Source organism: Vitis riparia, chromosome 18, assembly GCF_004353265.1.
Source record: "Vitis riparia cultivar Riparia Gloire de Montpellier isolate 1030 chromosome 18, EGFV_Vit.rip_1.0, whole genome shotgun sequence".
NCBI lineage: Eukaryota > Viridiplantae > Streptophyta > Magnoliopsida > Vitales > Vitaceae > Vitis > Vitis riparia.
The window spans coordinates 13,350,401-13,366,050 of record NC_048448.1 but is presented as its reverse complement, the minus strand read 5'-3'; the positions used below and the strand labels follow the sequence as shown (position 1 = coordinate 13,366,050).

Sequence of the window (15,650 nt, the reverse complement as noted above, 5' to 3'; positions counted from 1 at the left end):
TAACAAGGAAAATAAAATGGAGCGATTTATAATCGATTGAAATCTTTCACAAAGGGTAACCTTGTACACTTAGTATATTTTCATTGTATAGTTAGTGTAATACTCTTATATAGTGACACAAATTCCATATCCCTCTAAATTATGTGTTCATGTAGGTGTGTTAATCATGTTTCCAATGGTTTAATTGAGAAAATGATGGATGACTTAAGATCAAATATTTTTCTTCAAACATCGTTATTGTAAAAAGTATTAAAATTTCTATGTGGGAGTTAAAAATAAAGTGTACGACTTAGGGTAAAACTCTTTTGAGTCTTTTTATTATTTTCATATGAAAAAATAGTACTAAACAAGGTTTTCAAATTTTATTTTTAAAAATAGTTTTCATGTTTTAATTAAACGTATTTTAAAAAAGAGACCATATAGAAAATAAAATTTATTTTTAAAAATAAAAAAAAAACTAGAAAAGTATTTTTAAACCAAACTCAAACACAATCTATATAATTTTTAACTTTTTGTTTTCATCTAAAATGAGTAAATATACCTTTTAACCATTTTATTTAAGAAAAATTCAATATATAGTATATAAATATAATTCACTTCTAAAATTAATTCATATGAAAACATTTTAATGGTATATTTAAAATAAAAACTCTTTATCCATTCTATTTATTTCTTTTACTTTTTCTTTTTCTTATGTTGATAAATTTTCAATTAATTCAAATCATTAAAAAAATCCTTATTAAACAAATTTACAACATTTCATATAACTTATTATTAATAGTCATGTTCAAAAAATTACTAAAATAAGAAAGGAAGAAAATTTTTAAACAAAAATTGAACTTTTTATTTTATAATAGGAAAAAGAAAACTTTAAAATACTTTTTAGTATAAAAGAAAATAAAATAGTGAATATATTTATTTTAAATAATGTTTTAATCATTAAATTATTTACTTCTAAAGTATAAAAGATAATTTTTATTTATTTAAATTAACATTTTTTAGAAAGTATTTTCTAAAATAGTTTTTAAATCATCAATATAATTTTTTTATATATAATTTAAAAATATAAAATAATGTTGATTTTTTAATTATTTATAAAAGAGTTTAAAAAAACCAATGAAAAATCCAAAAATGGTTAAATAAGAAAAAATGTGTTAATAGTACCATTTAAAGAGTGATAGAATAAAGACAAAAATAAGTCAAAGGGGGATTTGTATCCATTACCATCTCATATCCTTGTAATCAATTATGAATAATAGGAGGACCTTAACTCAATTATCCAGCCCAACTTAATTGAAAACACAATTCTCCCTTTAAAAAATATAAGCAAATAAAACATTATTCTTTTTCTATCACACCCTGAAATTTTAGTATAAGTTCAAATTTTTATCTTCAAATCATAAGTAGGAAATATAAATATTTTCAAATATATACTTAATTTTTTATTTTTGAAGGTAAAAAAAAAAGAAAAAAAAAAGGAAAAGTGTTTTTTTTTTTTTTAACTATTTTACGAAACGTTTGGACAAATTTAATGATGTGTAATTTCATGTAACATATCTGTTTAGTAAGATATATTCACATAAGTGGTGAAACTGATTTCACAATCACGCATGTCGTCCATGTGATCAGTAAATCAAGCGGTCTAGAATCCACCAATTTATTAACAGTAGCACGATGGGGTGGGCCCCAAATCTTTGTAAAGCAGAGATGAAGGGCTCTGCATGGGCAGTAACATGCCAAGGTAGGCCGCGGTGCAGGAAATCAAGTCTTTGATCACATAATTTTACATGGAATAAAGTCATCGTCGGTAAGGAACCCACTACAGCTTTCTTCTTCCTTCGGCGACCTCTCTCTTTCTCTCACCTCTGTTTCTCCCGCTAGATCTGAACTATCATCATCGCCTCCATTTCCTGAATCTACAGGTTCTTCATGTTGATCCATCTCTTTCTGTTTTCATTTGTTTATTCATTGGGTTTGTGTATTGAATTGTGAAGGGATGTGTGTGGTTGATTTTCGTGGTCGAGAGAACGTGGGAAGTGGAAAGGGAATCGGAGTTTGGATGTTGATTTAGTTGGTATTTATTGGATTGTGAGGGTGTGTGGTTGGTGAGAAAATGTGGGGAAAATGAAGAGAGATAGGAGTTAGGTTTTTGGATTGGATGTGAGCAAGATTTATTGCAGGAGAAAACGGTGCAATCTTGGATATTATGCTGTGCTTTTAGGGAGAGGGGGTTTTGGATTGGGTCCTTGTTTGTTTGGATGGCATTTTAATTCCAGTCTCTCCGTCACGTATGGTAACTGAATCTGTCTCGTATCTTGTTCGATGTCTCTTTTCAAACCCTGACCCTAACCCCAGTTTATGTATGTGTTTTTTTTTTTTTTTCAATGAGCTAGGCTTGCTTTCCGCGAAAACTTAATTGTTCTTTAAATGGCATTTCAATCTCAATCTCAACCTCTCTTAAATATGGGGTTACCGAATCTCTCTGATTAATTCTCTCTCCAATCCTTTTGTCTCCTTCTTTCAAATCCTAACCCAAACCCAAGTAAATTTTTTCATATTTGTTTTCCTTTCGGTAAGGCTTGCTTTTATTTGGATTAAAATATTTAGACTGTTTGTATTGGGGACATTAGGATTTTATTTTCTTTGACAAATGCTTAAGATTTCTGGTTTTTTGGTTGTTAACCCTATCAGGATTTTTTAATTTTGAGCTGTGGACATTTTTAGATGACGCATGACAAACCCTAAAAATCTAATGTTGGATGTTACATGCAATCTATCCTATTAAATCCCAGCAGATCACTTGATGGAAGACCGGGATGGTATTGAATTTAAATCCTTCCTTTTCCATATAGGATCTCAATAACTGATTTTAAATCCTTGGATTTCGATTTCAAATCCAAATACGCATATTCAAAACACAAACTTGGATTATTTATCCTTCAAAGACCTTACAGAAAACCAAAACTTCTGCGTTTAACACAAGTACATGACTTAATTGACGCAAGTTTTGTGGGGCAACATGGGTAGGTGGTGCGGGGGGGGGGGGGGGGGGGGGGGCCGCTGGGGCAGAGTGAGGGAACTTGTTTCATTCTTCTGTTACTACTTGCTATGAACCTTGACACAACTATTTTCATTTATATTCTTTTACATTCCTCAGGTTTTGCAATTCACGACTTTGAATTTTTCTCAGTGGCCAAATAGTGCTCGTAAAATGTTGCCGGATTCATCTTCAAGCCAGCCAGAGTTTGATTACTTGTTCAAGTTGCTGTTGATTGGCGATTCAGGTGTTGGGAAGAGTACCCTTCTCTTGAGTTTCACCTCCAATACCTTTGAAGATCTTTCTCCCACAATTGGTGAGCGCAGAATTTACTGATTTCACCATTTACATTTCTAATTGAATTAGAATTGAACTCATTCATTTGATTTTATTTCCTTTTGTTTCTTTTCTTTTCCAAATACGTGCGTAATTATGGTTGCCATCTTTTACTGCGACATTGCCTTTTGTTATCAATTATATGGATTTTTTTTCATACACAGTGATTGAAAGGTAATTGTTTATTCATTTACCTCTTTTAGGTGGAATATTACTATCAGTTGTTTGTATTGCTTTTGTTTTCATCTACAGCACTGTTGATTGATTTTATTTTATTTTTTTCTGTTTTCTCATTGGACTGGTTGTAGGTGTGGATTTTAAGGTGAAACATGTTAATATTGGGGGGAAGAAGTTGAAGCTTGCAATTTGGGACACAGGTAACAACCCACATGTTTGTAACTTATTTGGGAAAGAACTGTTAAATTTTGTTTTTATTCTCTGTTCTGGATTGCTTGTTGACTGGTTTGTGAAGATAGGTATTATTACTGTAATTCTACCTAATGCTTTTTAGACTTCTATATTCATACTCTTTATATTTATGCTTAGATATTGGAGGCAACTTGGGACCAGGCTGTCCTGAGGATGTGTATGCCAATATATTACTACTTTTTGTTGTATCAATTTACAAGAAGCAAATTAAAAAAAAAATAACAATTTTTTTGGGGGGGGGCTTGAAGAGATTACAAGAGAAAACTTATACAAACTTTATTGAACTAGAACCACAGTAATTTTTAAACCCAAGTTGATAATATCTTTAGGGAAATTTGACCTCCAAATAAAGGACTTTGTAACACAAATTTGTTTCTTAACTATACAATTTATTGTTCATTTTGCCCCCCTATGATATGGTGCCATTTAAATATTTAGCTACCGAGTTAAATTCCAAAAGTACTTTATCAATACCTAATATAATTGGGAATTTGAACCTTCTTATTATAACAATTTATCACTATTTTAAAGTCACCTTCAATCTCTAGATTATGAAATTTGTTGGTTTTTGTCGTTCACACATCATTGCTTAAAGCTCTACATTCCACGATATTTATTGATGGATTACCTAAATATCTACATGTTGACATAATTATTAGTTTATTAGAGTCTCTAGTTACCCATTCTAATGTACTTCTATTCCTTCTCTCTATTTCATCAAGATTCAGTTTAAATTTTCCATTGATTGGAGGAATCAATCTAATCCGTTTTTCAACGGATTGAAGGAAATACGATTGTGAATATTATTGGCATTGGGATAGCTATTTGACCCATCTCATCGAGATAAACAAGATGTATTATATCATAATTCATTCTTGCCAAGAAAAAAAGGGCAACATCAAGAAATCCATGAGAGATTATTTGTAAACATGGCTTTGTTTCTAGACAAAGGAATCTGTCAAACAATCTTGCCAAATTTGTAACGAAGGGTAGCTTTCTTAATAATGAGAAAAAGGTTGGGACGATTCCTTCCTAACACCGCCTAATTCCTTCTGGATTTATAAATTCCACATGATAACATGAATTTTTTCCATGGGCTAATGATTTTTTTATAATTGATTTTGTAACTTTGTTAACCATTTAAGCTAGGAGAAAAAATTGCCCTCATGCAATAACAGTATGATAATTATACTTGATATGATCCCAAATTCCCCAAATAAATGGTGTCTTCTAAACATATGGTTAATAACTTCAGTCCCCAAATAAATGGTGTCTTCTAAACATATGGTTAATAACTTCAGTCCCCTAGATTCAAAGATGACAAATATTTGTAATATTAATCCTTTCAATAGTAATTCACATGTGGGGAGTGCATTTCTAATCACCAAGAGTAAGGTTTAATTTCCAAGTCCAACTTAGGATTTTAGCTCTAGGAATAGGAGGCTTCTTCATTGCACAAGTTGCTAAATTGAAGTAGGAATTGCCACTAACTACAAAAATTTCATCAGGGTAGGAGAAAAGGGGATAAAGATTTCATCAATATCTGCTAGAACATTTGGGGGAGCATTAAGGGAATGCTTTGGCATCCTAATTGTCATAATTCAAATGAATTTCTCATTTACAAATGAAGCTAGAAGTGTCATATAGGCCTAGAACTCTGTCCAGGAGTTAACTTTCCTATCATCTCCTATACACCATTTTAATCCAGCTTCAATGTCTTCTATGATTAACAATTTCCTTTCATAAAATAGAACCCTTCCCTTCTCATCTCTCTCTTCTTCTTAGGGATGCTGAAAAAATTGTTATCTCTCTTATAATTCTAGCCCATATGCTATCACTATCAATGCAAATTCTCCAAACCGTCTCAATAATTAAAGCTTTATCAAAATTTTCATTCATTCTTAGTGCTAAGCCTCTTTTAGATTCAGGTCTACAAACATTCTGTCATACTACCAAAGGGATCCCCTTAGAATCCTTGGACCCATGTTTGGTTGCTACAAGAATTTCCCATTAAATCTAGGTCATTGTCATTTTCTTGTAAGGTTGAAGTAATTCGAATGAAGCAAGGAACTAGCTAAATTAACCTTGATTAGAATTATTTTTCTAGCTATTATAGAAAGCTAGCTTTCCATGTGGCTAGCTTCTTTCGAGGTTTAAGGATAACTTCATAAAAGGTACTTCTTTTTATTGAACCTTAGATAATGGAATATTCAAGATATTTACCGATGCCATTGGAAGGAGGAATATTCAAAGGTTCCTATAATTTCCTTTACACAACCTTTGAATATAATTGGAAATGAATGTAGGATTTGGAAATTCACAATTTAGCCTGACATATCATAGAATTTAACTTTGAGATCTCAATTGAGGTTGTGGGAGGTAAGCTGGTGGGTAGGATCATATAGAGAGGCAAAGGTATAGTGGTGTGGATTAAGTTTGGAGCCAAAAGCTTGGCTTTGTTGCTGGAATGGGGTGGTGTTCCAAAATTTCGAGGGAAGCTTATTGGGTGGGTCTTTGGAAGGTAATGTAGAATGGGTTGAAGGAATTCAACAATAAGGTTGGTTTTAGGGTAGGAAATGGTAGGAGGGTGAGGTTTTGGAAGGATAGGTAGTGTTGGGAGGATCCTTTAGCAATGGCTTTCTTAGAGTTGTTTTGAATTGTCATCGATAAAGAAGCTTGGGTAAACCAAATGTGGGAGCAGGTTAGGGAAGGGGGTTGTTGGAACCCGGTGTTCGCAAGACAAATAAATGATTGGGAATTGGGAGAGGTGGAAGAGTTGCTTAATAGGTTGCAAGGGTAAGTGATCAGAAGTGGTGTTGAGGATGTCATGGCTTGGCATAGTTTTAAAAGGTTCAAGGCGCACCAAGGCGCAAAGTAGTCCTGGAACCTGAGGCGCAAGGCGCACCTAAGGCACGGGCTTTAGTGAAGTGAGGCGCACCCTAATTTACATATATATTTTTATATAACATAGTCAAATTTAACAATCATTTATTTGTCCTAAACACATAAATCATCAAATATCATCCAAAACTTCAATTTAATCAACAAAAACCATAAAAATAAAGAACTCCAAGTATAAAAACAAATCCAAATCCATATTGCTAATCATAGTTGTGAAAGGTGCGCCTAACGGAAGGTATGTGACTATTATCCCTCTATTTTTCTCCTATTTTTCCCTTATTTTTCTTCTTCTTCTTCACTTCTCCACTGCACGGCTGAGGCTAGGGCACGATTGGGAGTGGTGTCGGGTTGAAAAATACCAAAAAAGGGGGTTGGAAAGGAAAACAAGGCCAAAACAGTGTCGTTTTGGACTCTTTTTTTTTTAAAGGAACAGGCTCCAAAATGACGTTGTTTTGGCCTGTTCCTTTTAAAATTAAAAAGGGTCAAAACGAGTCGTTTTGGACCCACAAAGTAAAAAAAAAATTAAGGCTCAGCCCCAACCCTCTGCAACCCGACAGATTGAAGAAGAAAAAGAAGAAAGAGGGGTTGGAGGGCGTACCTGGCTGGAGGCAAGTCAGGCGACCGCATCGCACCTTGCGCGCCTAAGCGGCGCCTTCGTGAAGGGGCGTCGCCTGCCTTCAGGCAAGGCGCCGGAGGGTGGCGTCGCACTACCCCAAGCCTAGGCGTGCCTTTCACAACTATGTGGCTTGGCGGGTAACAAAAGGAGACACCTATACAATGAAGTCCTTTTACTACTCCCGAGTAGGGCGTTGTCCAAAAGGTTTCCCGTTAGGTATTGTGTGGAACCCTTTGGTCTCGATGAGAGTCAATTTTTTTTCTTGGGAAATAGTTTGGAAAAAAAATTTAACTCTAGATCAACTAACATGGAGGGGTTGGTGTCTTCCAAGAAGATGTTATTTGTGCATAGGTGAAGAGGAGTCAGCAAACGCTGCAAACCATATCCTTCCCCACTGTTCAAAGGCAACCTCATTGTGGCACCTCATCCTTGCTCTTTTTATTGTCCAATGGGTAAATGTCTCTCTCAATCAAGGATGTCCTTCTTAGTTGGCAAGGATCCTTTGTTGGGAAGAAAAGAAAGAAAGGTGTGAAGAGCAAATCCTTTATGCTTATTTTGGATTCTTTGGAAGGAGAGAAATCGAAGAGCCTTTGAAGATTCAGACCATGCTATTTTACGCTCCTTCATGTACATGTTTTTGGAGGGGGTTAGTAGGGTACAAGGTTTTCAAAGGCGTATCTCAGGCGCGCCTTGAAGCGCGCCTTGAAGCGAGGCGAGGCAAAAACGCCCTGAGGCGTAAATAATAAAACGCAATGCGAGAAAGGCGTACGCCTTTTCCACCGAGGCGTGTCTGAGGCGCGCTTTGATTGCGCCTTTTACGCTCTGAGAAGAAGGCGCACGCGTTGTAGAAGCTGATGTGGCCATGAAGAAATTAAAAAAAAAAGCCCTAACTGATCCCTAAAGCAAAACCCGAGTCCCGATTGAAGGCAAACAGAGATTGAGAGAAAAACACCAAAAGGAAACCCTACCTGAAGCGGCGGCGACCACTCCAGAGCATCTTCTCCGGCGACGACCAATCCCAGAGCATTAACTCCGGCGGCGATCCTTCTCGTTCATCTCCAGGTATGTCGCGATCTCCCTTTCTTCGTGTCTCCGATGCTTTCCCCTCTCGGCTTCATCTTGTTCTCCATCTGCCATGGATTTCTTCATCTTCCATGGCAGTCGACTCGACGCAGAGAAGCTGACTCTCTCTTGGCTTGGCAGTCGGGGTCTCCTTCTCATTCTCGTTCATCAAATTTTCCTTTTTTAATCAAATGCCATCCATTTATATGCATATATATATATATAGTATAAATCTATTTAAAATTTTAAATCATTTGACCCAATTTTGACCAGCTCTCTACGCAGAGAGGCTGGCACTGGCAGTCCGGTCTCCTTCTCCTTCTCGTTCACCATTTTTTTTTTTTTTTAATCAAATGTCATCCAATATATATGCATATATATATATATATATATATATATCTATTTAAATCATTTGACCCCAATTTTGACCAGCTCTCTGTATGAGACTCTCAACCAGCAGCCATTTCTCCTTCACCATTTATATTTAATTTTTATTTTTTAAATATTTTAGTAAATTGGCTGCTTTAAATTATTTTTTTATTTTTGGTTTAATTTTATTTTTCACCAAATTTTCTTTATTTCATTATTAAATTCTAATTGAAATTTATGTGTATAATTTTAAAATTCTTCTAATACAAATATTGGTTTTTTAAAATTAAAACCAATTAAATTGTGAATTTCATTTTTAAATTCCTTTCAATTATTATGGTTGACTCTATTTTCTATTTCATGACTTAGTTATGGTTTTTTGTTAAAGTTTGAAATTATTAGTATAGTTGAATCTAGAATCTATTTTATGACTTTGTTATGGTTTTTTTGTGAAAGTAGGGTACTAGTATGCTTTTTTTATTATGATTCTAATGAATTGTTTTCATGTTTCTATTTATGCTATTTTATTTTATATATTTAAAAATATTAATTAATTATATAATGTGAGGCTTAAAAAGCTTACGCCTCAACGCCTCGAGGCTTACGCCTCGCCTCACGAACACAAAAACGCCTCGCCTTACGCTTTCGCCTTTAAAAACTTTGGTAGGGTATATGTAGAGTCTAGCACTTTGTCTTTATTTGACTTTATTAATTGGTTGGGTTGTAAGTGAGGTGAGGGTGCTGTTTTTTATGAATCCCTTCCCTTGTTTGGCCTTGTATACATCTTGTATACTTTAGGCGCATTTTAGTCTCTTTGAATACAATTGCTATTACTTATCAAAAAATATTATAACAAACAATTTGTGAGGCTTTGGCAAGTATAATACATTCATTTATTTAAATAGCTTTGTACCCAAGGATTCTTTGTAGAGGATAAAAATGTAGGGAGATAAAGAATCTTCTTACCTAGTCCTCAAAATGGCAAAAAAATTTCTTTTTAGGATACCATTGATCAAAATGAAATAGGAAATCATGGGAATGGTTTCCATGACCCTCTCAATCCATATAGGGTGAAAACCTAACTAAGAACCACCCTAATGAATTCTCACTTTGTCATATCATAAGCTTTTTCCATATCTAGTTAAACAACCATTTACCCTGATCTGCCTTTTTTTTCTTGTTAAAAGAGAGCATAATTTCATTAGCTATAAGAATATTTATCATTAGTGTGCATTCATGGGGCAAAAGCCCTTTGCAAAGGTGAGGCAATTTTATTTAGAAGGGGTTTTGTTCTCTTAGCCAAACTCTTAGCAATTATTTTATAACTTGCTTTACACAAGCTAATAAGCCTACAATAGTGTGAAGATTCCAGTTTATTTGATTTGGGAATCAAGTTGATAAAAGTCTTGTTGATCTCTTTAATGATGCGATCATCAAAGGAAAAGGCTTTAATCATTTCAAAAACAAATTTCCCAACTATCTTATAATATTAACGGAATAACCTACCTTGAAGACCATCTCAAAAGCCTTTTAACTTTGATCCATAAAAGCACCACTGAATTTCTTCCTCTAACTTCTTCAAGAATGCATAAAAAGTTATTATTTTCATTAAACCAAGTATATGGTAAACAATTCCAACTCAAGTAATTGACAATCACAATGTATTTTTTTTCCTTGGCGAAATCCTGCATTCTAGTAGAGCTACCATTTTTCCCTTCAATTTTGTCATGAGGGTGGAGAATTTCATTGAAACCTCTTAAAATAGGCTACAGACCAAAAACAGAAGGTTTAATGTTAAGTTGTCATTAGGGATAGCTTCCTGTTTTGGGCTTTAGCTAAAAGCAACAAGTGGAGTTGAAGCCAAATTCACAATTTTTAAAGGGTAATATTAGTATTGTAAAAGTTTTATTAAACATAAAAGAACTTATTGCATAAGCCAAAATAGAGCCTCTACAAGAAGTAACATTTTCCTAGTTTCCATCTTAAGCTCTTTTTCAAACCATAAGCTCTTTGAACAAAATTAAACAAACAAGTATAGAAGCTCTTATTGAGCATGAAAAAGTGCTTTTAGTTTATGAGAAGTCGATCTAAACAAGGACTAAAAATAATATCTCATAGTTCTTTTGTTTAAAGGACTATATAAGAATGTCATAACAGTCAATTTCGATCCTAGAGAAGTAAACCATGCAAAGAGACATTCTATCATTTTTTAAAATAACATCTAAAGAGATACAAATAGAATTTAAACACAACCATAAACCTTTTGAAAATCTTTATGGGTTAATTAATCATAACAGTAAAATTTGAGCTTAGGCAGGATGTTCAATGTTCAAAGCCCAATTAACTTTAGGAACAAAATATCAGGAGCTAATTTTTTTTTTTTTAATAGCTTTTGAACTTTGGAGACAAATCCATGGCGACTAATCCTTGTAATATTCCAAGAACAATAGTCATGGGACAATAATGGATGGCCCAAGGGCTCCATGCCCATCTTCTTCCTTTTTCTTATTTTGTTGCTTATTTATTTATCTTTTATGGATAAAAAGAAGAATATTATAAAGAGAAATGCTAAAAGAACGTCCCAAGGTATATAGGAAGTATGCATTGAAGGCCTAAAAGCATCGTTAAAAAAACATTGACAACAAAAAAAAAAAAAAAACAAAAACAACACCCCCTCAACTAGGAACAAAATATCAAGAGCTATTTTTTTATTATTATTATTATAGCTTTTGAACTTTGGAGATAAAATCATGGCAACTAATCCTTGTAATATTCCAAGAACAATAGTCATGGGACAATAATGGATGGCCTAAGGGCTCTATGCCTACCTCCTTCATTTTTCTTATTTCTTTGCTTATTTATTTATTTATTTATTTATTATGATAAAAAGAAGAATATTATAAAAAGAAATACCAAAAGAATGTCTCAAAGTATACAAGAAGTATACATAGAAGGCCTAAAAGTACCGCCAAAAAATCAAAGAGTGACAACAAAAAACAGCACTCCCTCAACTAGAGCCCAACCAATCCACAAAGTCTGTTGTAGAAGAGAGACTAGAAGCTATAAACAACTAGACCACACCTAAAGATTACAAAGGAAATAACATTTAAGCTCTTGAACCGAATGCCCCTTGTTGTCAAATGCCCTGTTGTTTCTTTCCTTACCAATTGTTCAAAAAAAGGCATAAAGGAGCAGCCCGCCACACCTATATCCTCTCTTTACCTATGAAGGAACCGTGCCAACCTACAAATGTCTCTCTTACCAAAGAGGGGAGCACTCATGACACACTAAAGAGATAAAACAATAAGTGCTATAAAACCCTTGTCTTGTCACAATGAATGAGGATGTTATCAATGGATTCTTCAACACCTATTTGGCAAAGACCACACCCTCTTCTCTACATGTGGTCCAAGGTTAAAACCTTATTCCAAGTGGCCACAAATTCATGCAACCTTTCATCCTTAATTCTTTATACATCGTACCAGAACTCAAAGAGATGAACATGAAAATGAAATTTTAAGAAATTAGATCCAGTACAAGAGGCTTACTAGGAGCATGATTTATCAATTCCATTTTCACAAGCCCTTTTCTCCTAGATCTAAGCTTCCATCAACCTCAAGTGATTGAGGGTTGAACACCACTACTCAGCCTAACCAATCAAGAAAATCAAACATGGACAGGACCTAACCCCTAATCCTCCTTCTAAATGTGCCTTTTTGGCACCTTTGTACTCCCTGCGTACTTTGGAATGCCCTCTTTTGATTAGACACTGTAAATAATACTATTTTGTTTACCTATAAAAAAATAGAGGTTTTCATTTACTATATATATAAAAGAAATATTCTGTATTGTTATTCTTTTCTAATAAAAAAGCTCATTTCTGTCATGAGAAATACAGCCTACTTGTGTCTTTGTTAAATATTCATAATTGAGGACTTACATATCCTTCCTTAAGATGTGACCTTCCTTTGTCTGAGATGTTAAAAAATTGTGTGGGCAAAACAGACGTTGATAATGGTATCTCTATACTTCCTCTTCATGCAGCTGGACAGGAGAGATTTATATATATATAAAAAAAAAATATTCCATATTATAATTCTTTTCTAGTAGAGAAGCTCATTTCTTACATGAGAAATATGGCCAAGTCTTTGTTAAATGTTCTTAATGGAGGACTTACACATCCTTCCTTAAGATGCAGCCTTCCTTTGTCTGAGATGTTAGAAAAATTGTGTGGGAAAAACAGATGTTAATAATGGTAATCTCTATACTTCCTCTTCATGCAGCTGGACAGGAGAGATTTAGAACACTTACTAGTTCATACTACAGAGGTGCTCAGGGCGTAATAATGGGTATGTTGTTTCATCTTTTTGTGCGTTGCTGTTTTCCCCTGTTTTTCATCTAAATGACTTCAATATTTGTTCATTTGATGTTCCTTAAAAGCTAATACGAGCCATCAAGTTGTTAGATGATAGACCTCAACATGTCATAACTTCTGTAAATAATTTCGAACTATACATTGAGTTTCCTTTCCTGTTATTCCTTTCTTTAATTTGTCAGGCATTTGTAATTCTCAATTTGATGTTGTAAACAAACCTCATAAATGATCTGTCATTCTAGGGTGGCCACTGGATTTATCATTTTTAAATCCCATCAGACAACTTCCTCTTTTAAAATTTTAAATTCCTATTAAGCTATTCCAGCATTATACACATTGTGAATGCATTTAAAAGCTTCTGTGTTTTGAATTGTTCTCAAATAGTAGAGAATATTGATTTATTGTTATCAGAGAACAGTTTAACTGCATTTTCTGCAAACAGTCTTCTAAAAATAGGTAACCATATTTAGAGCAAAAAACAGTTTTTCCACAATAGCTTTGAAATATAATTAACGTGGTGATTGTAAGACTATCAACATACATGGGTTGCTTTCTTGCTTTTTGCTAGGTGCCATTCAATATATTGCCCTTCGCATATTAAAAAAAATGTATGTCCATCAGCCTCATTTGGTGGCAGTTGTAATTGCATGAAAATTAGAGTGAATTTATTTTTAGATCAATCCTTTATGGTGGACTCTTAAACTATTTGTTTTTAACAGTTGACGAATTATCTCATATGATTTCTGAAAGTAAAGTCTGAATTATTTTTTCTAGTTGCTGATACTCCACATTTCATGTTTTTTCCAACTTGCAATTTTTGTGTAAGCTTAAGTTGTTGTGTCTGGTACAGTGTATGATGTAACACGGCGTGAAACATTTACAAATCTATCTGACATATGGGCTAAAGAAATAGACCTGTACTCAACAAATCAAGATTGCATCAAGATGCTCGTTGGCAACAAAGTTGATAAGGTATATATTTTAGATACTTGCATTGAGAAATTTTTCTCATTTATTTTACCAAGAGCATGAAAGGAAATGGCTCTTATCAGATGCAGCACAAACACGAGTATGGCCACAACATGGATAAATTGACCTGACAATTCCTGAAAAAGTAGGATGCAGTTGCTGCCATATAGTGTAACATAATAATATATGGCAAAGTTTACTCATTTCTTATTATAGTTTTTTTCCCCTTCAAGACCATGTTTTTTTTCTTCCTAAGTAGTAGTTATTTCTTGACATGCCATCATATATTTGACTTTGTGTAAATGTGCATGTACAAGAAAAATATTTTCATAAAATTTTGCATGGAGTGATGGACAAGATCCCTGGAGTGTGAGGACTTTTTATGTCCAACATACTGTCTGACAGGAATATGGCCTCCTGTTTAGAAGTGTCTGTGCTATATAGGAGCTAACCATTGGTGTTACAACTTTCATCTAGTTATTTATTCACTCCTGAATTCAATTTTGGAACTTCTATTTTGTGTCTATTGGATGCCGGTTGATTGGATGCTATTAGGAAGTTTGTACCATTTGGAAGGTATCGACAATATCGTGATTGTATCTTTCTTCAGGAAAGTGAGAGGGTTGTCACCAAAAAAGAGGGAATCGACTTTGCTAGAGAATATGGATGCCTTTTTCTCGAATGCAGTGCAAAAACTCGGGTAAATGTAGAGCAATGCTTTGAGGAGCTTGTTTTGAAGGTACCTAACACATTGGCACTCTTTTCTTTTCTTCCTTTTCTCAGGAAAAGAAATTATATATTGTGTGGCTTATGATCGTATGAGTTGGTCTGGGGGTTTGGATTCAATTGGACTATTTTCTTAAGCCCCAAATTTTTGTTTTTCATTTCTGAGCAAGTGATTTTTCTTGTTTCAAAAATATTGTAACTGTTGTTTAGAGAAGCCACATCAATTTGAATCCATACCAATTTATAGCTTGCCCTGTTTTCTTTTGTTACTTCCTGATGTTGATGTTATTGCCTGGATGATATTAGCCCTGTATGATATGAAGACTTGAGTTCTTACTTTCAAAAGCAGTTGGTGTGTGTCATAAATTTAAATGTGTTATTATGTAGTTATCTGGTGAAGCATAACTGTATATGGTAAAAATCTAATGGTATTTTGTTGATCTGCAGATTTTGGAAACACCAAGTCTTCTGGCTGAGGGTTCAAGTGGCGTGAGAAAGAACATCTTTAAGCAGAAACCTCCGGAATCCGATGCGTCAACCAGTGGGTGTTGCTGAATATGATTATTCTCTAAAATTTCTCATTCCTTAATGTCAAAGCAGCTATTTGTTTCCTTTATCCCTTGTTTGATTCGAAACGCACATGTCATGTATAATCTCTAATATTTTACAGACAATATGTACATTTAGCTAAAAAAAAAAAAAAGGAAAAATCTAAGGTGGTGTTTGTTTTTTTACTTAATTCTAAATAGAACTTTAATGTTTAATAGCTTTAAATATTAGGTTGTTTGTTTTTGTAATATTTTATTTTTATTAAGTATTAAAAAGTAAAA

The 15,650-nt window shown here is 33.8% G+C and overlaps 1 protein-coding gene across 2 annotated transcripts; it reads left to right on the top strand.

Annotated features, from left to right (window-relative positions):
- The first annotated feature begins 1,811 nt into the window (after positions 1-1,811).
- Positions 1,812-15,559, top strand: LOC117906398 (ras-related protein RABC1). 2 transcript variants are annotated; one of them, XM_034819406.1, is made up of 7 exons: positions 1,812-1,922; positions 3,191-3,353; positions 3,682-3,750; positions 13,034-13,099; positions 13,976-14,097; positions 14,705-14,833; positions 15,268-15,559. In XM_034819406.1, exons 2-7 carry the CDS (start codon positions 3,212-3,214, stop codon positions 15,373-15,375), a joined length of 636 nt encoding a protein of 211 aa, XP_034675297.1. In that variant the 5' UTR covers positions 1,812-1,922; positions 3,191-3,211; the 3' UTR covers positions 15,376-15,559. The 2 variants fall into 2 exon arrangements, with proteins under 2 accessions (XP_034675297.1, XP_034675296.1); XM_034819405.1 differs by having other exon boundaries at positions 3,158-3,353.
- Positions 15,560-15,650: the final 91 nt, after the last annotated feature.

Bases quoted from the DNA above. Each gene is read 5' to 3' on its own strand.
- LOC117906398 (XM_034819406.1), top strand. From the start codon at position 3,212: ATGTTGCCGGATTCATCTTCAAGCCAGCCAGAGTTTGATTACTTGTTC. The intron at 14,098-14,704 runs GTATATATTTTA...ATCTTTCTTCAG, and splicing joins TTGGCAACAAAGTTGATAAG to GAAAGTGAGAGGGTTGTCAC. The intron at 14,834-15,267 runs GTACCTAACACA...GTTGATCTGCAG, and splicing joins TTGAGGAGCTTGTTTTGAAG to ATTTTGGAAACACCAAGTCT.